This window comes from Mastomys coucha, unplaced genomic scaffold, assembly GCF_008632895.1.
Source record: "Mastomys coucha isolate ucsf_1 unplaced genomic scaffold, UCSF_Mcou_1 pScaffold5, whole genome shotgun sequence".
Classification (NCBI taxonomy): Eukaryota; Metazoa; Chordata; class Mammalia; order Rodentia; family Muridae; genus Mastomys; species Mastomys coucha.
In genome coordinates this window covers 101,369,508-101,377,759 of record NW_022196911.1, presented here as the reverse complement: position 1 = coordinate 101,377,759, position 8,252 = coordinate 101,369,508, and the positions used below count along the sequence as shown (strand labels likewise).

Sequence of the window (8,252 nt, the reverse complement as noted above, 5' to 3'; positions counted from 1 at the left end):
ACTCACTCTGTAGACCAGACTGGCCTCGAACTCAGAAATCCACCTGTCTCTGCCTCCCAAATGCTGGGATTAAAGGTGTGCTCCACCACCGCCCGGCATACTTACTTATTCATGTGCACGTGTGCACACGCCCGTGCTTGAGCGCAGCTGCACATGAGCACTGGCGGGCATGTGGAGATCAGAGAACAACCCGTGGGAACTGGTTTGCTGCTTCCACCATCTGGGGTCTCAAGGAACAAATTCAGGCCATCATGTTTTGTGGCAAGCACCTTTACCCACTGGATCACTTGTAGGCAGGCCCCTGGATGGAGTTTTTAATCACTGATGGTTTTCTAACTTGCAGGCTCTTGGGAGATGAGAAAAAAATGGAGTACTTCGGTGAAGAGAGCGGGCTCATGGTGTTATGCCTCTTGGGGACTCTATCTTGTCCCTGGACCCTTCCTTGCTCTGCACCAAGCCCTCTCTCCCATGTTCTGTTTGTCTCACTATAAGCCAAGGAACAACAGAGCCAGGCAGCCACAGACTGAAACAGTGAACAGTAATAACTGTGTCCCTCAAGTCCATTTTTAGAGGTATTCTGTCCTCTTCTCTTTGTTTTCGTGCTCTGTAGCCAGAGATAACCTTAAGTTTCTGACTCTCCGCCTCTGGCTAGGATGACAGACCTATGCTACCTTGTCTGACTTACGAGGGTGTGAAGGTTGAGCCTAGAGCTTCATGGACGGCAGGCAGTAGGCAACAATTCTACCAACTCAGCTATATTTCAAGCTCCTCAAAATGTTCAATCGTTGTCACTTTTTTTTGTTTTGGTTTTTTTTGAGACAGGGTTTCTCTGTGTAGCCCTGGCTGTCCTAGAACTCACTCTGTATACCAGGCTGGCCTCGAACTCAGAAATCTGCCTGCCTCTGCCTCCACAGTGCTGGGATTAAAGGCAAGTGCCACCACTGCCCAGCTCTTTGTCATTTTTTTTAGATATGCCTTTTGAGTTACAGATACATGTGTACATTTTATAAGGGTAATCTTATAAAAACCACACCTATAATATATCTATAATTTCCAGTTTCAATTTCTTTAAAAAGTAAAATGAAAACTTAAAAGATACCTGCCAAAGACATAATATTCTCCCATATAGTAAAAAACAAACAAATAAACAAAAAGGTGCAGTAGAGCAGTGGAGGAGGAAGATGAATAGGAACAAAGTGTAATAGCATACATATAGAGAAGTGCTGTAATTAAACTCATCACTTTGTATGGATGCAAGTACATGCCTCCTTACTGACACCTTAACTTAGTCTTTCTAGGGCAGTTAACCTAGTTTTCAAAGAAATAAAAATTCTTTCATTTTACAATCATTTCATTGTTATACAAGTCATTATTCCGTGACCACAAAGCACATTGTAATAAAGTGGTCCTTAGCAAATCTATAACTCAACTTGTGGGAGTGACATAGTGTTGACAATGCAACTTGTAAAAAGAGAATGGCGAGTGTCTGTTAACTCAATGACTTAAGTACACATTTGCTATTAACAACATCTGTTATAAAAGATATAAATTAACCTCTGTTATACCTGGGAGATCTATCTATCGATCGATCGACAGAGATAGATCGATAGATAGATGTAAATATATAGTATCTTATATCTGATCTAACTAAGGGGCCAGGGAACTAGATCAGCAGGTAAAGGTATGTGGCCCCAAACCTAATGACCTCAATTCAACCCCTGCAATCTACATGGTAGATAGAGAGAACCAATTCCCACAAGTTGTCCTCTCATCTCCACAAGTGTGAAACAGCATATGCACCAACCCCCAACAAAAATAAAATTTATAAAAAATTTAAGTATATCCAACTAGGTATAAGCAATAGCGCAAGCAAGGCTGGAGCCCACCTCCCTTCCAGCTCCAGAATCTCAGACAATGCACATTTAAATTGCTACCAAGGAGCAGAGTAAAGAATAAACTAACAAGCCTTGATTGAAAACAAGACAGTCAGTTTTACATTATGAAAAGTAAATTATCTAGTTCTTAAAGAAAGAGATCCCGAACTAAGCATAGTGTTGATGCCTTTAGTCCCAGTACTCAAGAAGTAGTGGCAGGGTTGGAGAGATGGCTCAGTGGGTAAGAGCACTGACCATTCTTCCAAAAGGTCCTGAGTTCAATTCCCAGCAACCACATGGTGGCTCACAACCATCTGTAATGAGATCTGATCCCTCTTCTGGTGTGTTTGAAGACAGCGACAGTGTACTCATACATAAAATAAACAAACAAATCAAAAAAAAAAAAGAAAAAAAGAAAAACAAAAGGCAGTGGCAGGTAGATCTCTGTGAATTCAAGGCCAGCCAGTCTATGTAGTGAGTTCCAAGACAGCCAGGGCTGTCTGAAACCCTGTCTCAAACTACACACACACACACACAGAAAGAGATCTTGGACTGGAAAGATGGGCTGCAGTATTCTTCAGTGGACCTAACTTCAATTTCCAGCACCCACATGGCAGTTCACAACAGCCTGTAACCCAGTTCAGGGACCCAACAGCCCTTTTCTAGTTTCTGTGAGTACTACACGCATGTGGTGCACAGATATATATATATACGCAGACAAAACATACACATAAAGAGAAATAAATATTAGGGAAAAAAGACATAGTTTAAAAAAAATAGCTTGCTGGGGGCTGGTGGTACATGTCTTTAATCCCAGTACTCAAGAGGCAGGCAGATATCTGAGTTCAAAGCCAGCCTTGAACATAGTGAGTTCCAGACAGTGGAAATACATGGAGAAACCCTGCCTGGAAAAAACCAAACAAACAAACAACTAGCTTAAATATCAGGTAAAAAATAAAGTTCACAACCCAATTTAACCTTATCACCTCAAAACTTGTAAATGCATGTTCCCAGGCTGCGTAAAAAGTTCAGCCATAGTAGAAGAGTGTGCGATACAGGCTTCTGGGTATGCATGATGCTTTCTTTCCCTATTATCAACTCAAAATGACAGAAAACATTTTAAACCTTTTAAACAAAAACTATTAAAGCATCCCAAATCTTAAGCCAATTAATTCTGGTTTAATGATTATTAAATAAACCTAATAATATAGAGAAAATTAATGTATTAGTGTGCTGTACAAGAACAAAAAATTTATGAAATTAAAAGCCAAAATAGGCCAGGCGGTGGTGATGCACACCTTTTAATCCCAGCACTTGGGAGGCAGAGGCAAGCAGATTTCTGAGTTTGAGTCCAGCCTGGTCTACAGAGTGAGTTCCAGGACAGCCAGGGCTATACAGAAAAATGGTGTCTTGAAAAAACAAAACAAAACAAACAAACAAAAAAGCCAAAGTACAAATATAGTGGTTTGGCCATTTTGTCTTTTTGTTTTTTTCAAGGTCCTGAAACTCACTCTGTAGACCAGGCTGGCCTCCAACTCAGAAATCTGCCTGCCCTCTGCCTCCCAAGTGCTGGGATTAAAGGCATGCGCCACCACTGCCCGGCGGCCATTTTGTCTTAACCAAAGTTTTGTGAATTATACTGAATTTTGGTATGGAAAAAGCAGAAGCTTTATAATGGAAGACCTACAATAACCAGAACGTTCAAAGACTGCAACTACTTCCAGCAGTCTTGTCCACTTGGAAGGAGTCCACAATGGCCCTGACAGTCTTCCTACTATGGGCATCAGAAAGTATCCTGAGCACTTAGGAGAAACTCAGGATCACACAGATCTCACTAGATGGCACCATCACATGCAAGTCACTCTGCGCTCTCTGGAGCAGTGAAGGTAGAAACCTATCTACATCTTAACAAACTGAAAGCTGTGAGCAGTGCCATCCTTATTGGGAAAGCATGACACACAACAAGTCAAGTAAAGCCAGAAACAGGAGTCTCACCAAAAGCATCCTTTACCACTACCACTGCCCTCATTTTATCAAACCTATAAGATGCAATGCCTAGCCAATACCACTGCCCTCATTTTATCACACCTATAAGATGCAATGCCTAGCCCTAACTAAAACAGAAAGAGAAATAATTTTTTAAAAAAGATATCCTTGCTGGATATGGCAGGAGCAAGAGGATCAAGAGTTCAAGGTTACAAACAAGACCTAGTATAGTATAGATGCCCAGCACCGAGGAAACCGAGATGGGAAGATCAAGACGGGTCCTAGGGCAGGCTAAAGAAACATGTCAGCACTGGACCAGATTATCAACTTAATATTCAAATGGCACAGCATACTCCTTTCAAAGTATTCAAAATATTCAAAAGCTACATCCTTTGAGCAAATAATTTATGTCTACTTGTTTATCTTCAGTATGTAATGATCAGAGGTACAGTCATGCTAAAGTGCCACCAAAAGTCAGTCACTAGAGTAGCTGAATAAAGCACTCATGCACATAATGTACAGCTGGGTATAGTGGTGGACACCTGTGTTCCCAGCACTTACCAGCCTGGGACAGGACAATCACAAATCACAGACCAACCTTGGCTACACTTCTTAAAAACAAAACAAAAATTAAAGACCTACCATAGCTCAAAACTGAAGTATTATCAACAACACGTATACAATGCCCAGTATACTGTAGGTACTATGCACTTTTCAAATAAATAAAAACTAGCAAATTGGCTGAGCAGTGGTGGCACACGCCTTTAATCCCAGCATTTGGGAGGGAGAGTTCGAGGCCAGCCTGGTCTACAGAGTGAGTTCCAGGACAGCCAGGGATACACAGAGAAACCCTGTCTCAGAAATAAAAACAAACAAACAAAAAAAAACCAAACCAAACCAACTACCAAGCTTACTAAAATTGTGTGATCCATCAAAAAAGCTAGGTTTTCCAAGCATAAGCCTAACATACTACTCCTTGAACAAACAACTAGCCACAGCATGAAATTAATATCATATTCATGGAATATATAGCACTTTTTTGAAAAAGACAGGAATCCTTACATATGTTATAGATCAAAGCGCACATGACTTATCTCAAGCTCAAGTAATATGACAACCTTGGATCATCGAGCAAAGCTTTTAAATAAAACATTATTGACAGACATAAACAATGCACTAAACCCATCCTAGGAGAACAGAGGGATAAACAGGTAGGTACAGAAAGGCCAGAATAGTGTTATCTTATCAACATCCCACCTGCCCAATGAATGGGCTTGATTTCAGCTTACACTTCCACGAAATGAAAACAGTGAGAAGCTAGACAGACAGTGTGCAGCAGGGAGGAGCAGGGCGTTCTTGCAGAGGTCCAGGGTAGGTTCCCAGGATCCATGTGGCACTTCACACCCGGCTAACCCCAGTTCCAGCGCACTGATGCCCCCTTCTGGCCTCTGCAGGCACCAAACCAAACATGCACACTAGGTACATACATACACAAATGCAGGCCAACTAACACTTATAAAACAAAAAAATAAATTAAAAGAAGAAAAACACTAGTAAAAATTAAGAAGAGTGAAAAGGCAGTCTAGGGATACAACCCGGAGGACTCTGCCTGCTGCAGATTTGGAGAAGTGGCAGACCTCGGCAGATTCATCAGCACTCGTCACGTAACCAACACAACAGAGCCAGGGTACGAAAGCTATACGATGCCTTTCTCTTCCTGAGTGGCTGAGAAGTTTTAACAGACGGACTATGAAACAGAATCTAGATCCACATCCGGTCAGTACCTTGCAGCAAGCCCCTCAGGAGAGCTCTGCCCTTAGTAGAAGCATATTCTCCCAAACAAACACTTAAGCATGCTACAGGGATGACTGGCAGATTGTCAACGTTCACTGGACCACATGACAAGTCTCCCCTGCAACCTATCAGTCTGTTCTCTAGCACGGAAGCCCTTCTGTTCAACTCCTACACGTGTTGAAGTTATCCTCTGCAACGTTCATTACCACTGAGTGCCTCACCTTGCTTACGCCAACGCCAGTGAACCTGGCCTCCAGTAACTCCTGCCTTCGTGGGTCCAGGCTATGCAGTTCTTCCATCATTTCTACAGACAAGGAAGAGAGACAAGCAGCCATGAAAAACTAAATAGAGAAAAAGTTTTGTGTATAACAAAACACACAGTAATTTTGTAAACCTCGAGGAAATATAGGTTCAAGTGCTATAGTCAAAGTTATTTGATAACACCAAAACTTATCTAAGATTACAGAGCAGTTCAAGTTCTCACCTATGAGGGGCTTTTCTACTTCTCCTGAATTCTAATTTGGTCTGGGGGTGGGGAGTATGGAAGCCTACCCCTGCAATAATCCTAACATTCAGGAGGTGTAAGCAATGAACAGACACAAATTTAAGGGCAGCCTGGTCTACACATAGCAAACTCAAGGCCACCCAGGGCTACATGATGGAACCCTGTCTCATTGAAAAAAAAAAAAATTACAAAAGAAAAGTAAATAAAAAGAAATAAACTCTGCATATAAACTCTGTAAAAGTTAAGCAAAAGGGGTAAAGCAAGGGCAAACTTACATATAGAAAACTCCTATAAGATACCTTTCAATCTAAGTACTCTAGAGATTTCTCTCCCAAACACATAAGAACTAGTTAAGCTAAAAATATGATTCATTTAATAATTTCAAGTGAATACAGAATGAATCAGAAGCTGCAAATAACTTCAAGAAACCCTACTGTATAAAGCTCCTTTCTCTGAATAGCTCACAGGAGCTAATGAAAAATGGAATTCTTTCATGTTACATTTAATGTAGAACCCAAGATAAACCATCAACCTACATTCACTCAGGAAACTGATATAACTCTAACAATTCCTTTACAGAATCTTTTTCTGACCACTCCTTGGAGCAGGAGGTTTCTCTCCACTCTGGGTATCTGCTTTTAGCACTCCTCCCAAACAGGGAGGGGCAGAAGGACACCATTTTTAAACTCTTTCCCTGACCAATTAATGTAGATACTATGAGCAAGTTTGTCCATCCGATGGAAGAGAGAATTCTTGAACCATCCATCAAAAAGTTCAATATTGAAAGTAGAAAAAGAGCATGCATCATAACATAGAAATCCTTCAAACCCTCTATTATTCCAGAGTTACTGGAGGCACTATTGGAGTGATCGGCATAAATATTTATTAAAATTCACTGAAAACACGAGTCAAACCTTCTCTGCAATCTAACAACTCCATAATTTCCAGTAACATCCCCTCCACAAGTCCTAACTTTCATTTCCTTTCCTGGACTGACTGCCTGGGGCAAAGGGGGATGAAAGGGTGACGAATTAAAAGTTTCACTCACACATACAAGTAAGGAATTAGGAAATCGTTAGAATGGCATCTTTAAAAAAAAAAAAAAAATCTCAGGAGAAAACCGAGTTTTCTCTAAGTAGGTAAGTGGCCTTGCTGGCCACTCACCCTGCCTGCCCTGGTCGAGGTCGGAATGGCAGAGGTTACAATGCAGTCTCTTCCCCAATCCCAAGGTCTCTGGAAACACTTCCCAACCCTCCATCCACAGGCCTGGCTCAGAAAATGAGGCCCTAGCAGTTATCCCATTTAATGTCAACTCATGATAAGAAAATACCCATCCCATCTCTTTCCAGAGAGGATTTGGTCCGGGATCCTCCCAGTGGCCCCACACCGGGAAGCAGGACCGCCAGGGCCTGGTCCCGGCGCCCCTCGCCGGCTCCAAACTTTCCCTAACTCCAGGCCCACCTGTCACGGACGGAGCGAGGGCCAGCTCTCGGGGGCGCCCGGCAGGCTGCCGAGGCCTCCAGCTCCCCGGACTCCCCTCTCCCGGCAGGCCGACCGCCACACTCCCAGGCCTGGGCCTGGTCCATCTTCAGTCCGGCCCCTCGGCGACCCGCAGCCCTCCGGGAGCACCTCCCGCCTCGGCGCCCAAGAGCTGCGGCACGACGCCGGCCCGGGTCGCAGCCTCCACGGGCCCTGGGGGCCCCCGGGACGGTTACTACCCCAGGCCCGGCGCCCTTCCGCGTCCAGGGCTGAGCTTCTCACCTGCCGCCGCTGCCGCTCCGCTCTCCTCTCGGGAGGGGCCCCGACCCGACCCGGCTGCCGACTGCTCCGCGCTCCCCGCTGGGCAGGCCCGGGGCGGAGCCGGGGCCTCTCCTGAGCGCCGCAACCCCCCGCCCGGGCAGCCGCCGCCGGCGCCGGGCTCCACGAGAGGGCGGGCGGGGGAGGGGGCCCCGGAGGCCGCAGATCCCCGAGCTCGCGTACCGAGCCAGGCGGCTGACGCGGGCCCGGGCCCGGGCGGCCGCCAGGGGAGGGGGGTAGTGGGGGGGGGCGCGGGGCCGGCCTCCCGGCGCCGGACAAAGGCCAAGGGAGGCGAG

At 44.7% G+C, this 8,252-nt stretch overlaps 1 protein-coding gene across 7 annotated transcripts in view; it reads right to left on the bottom strand.

The window, feature by feature from the left end:
* The window catches only part of Tlk2 (tousled like kinase 2), a 96,359-nt gene that overhangs the window by 85,532 nt on the left and 2,575 nt on the right, over positions 1-8,252 (bottom strand). For 4 of the 7 annotated variants that reach the window (XM_031352940.1, XM_031352943.1, XM_031352938.1 and 1 more), the window contains exon 2: positions 5,876-5,958. In XM_031352940.1, the coding sequence (XP_031208800.1) occupies positions 5,876-5,956 (81 nt within the window). In that variant the 5' untranslated portion in view covers positions 5,957-5,958. Of the gene's footprint in view, positions 1-5,875; positions 5,959-7,620; positions 7,873-7,920; positions 8,245-8,252 lie in introns of those variants that run through there. The other 3 variants (XM_031352939.1, XM_031352945.1, XM_031352942.1) reach the window with 3 other exon arrangements.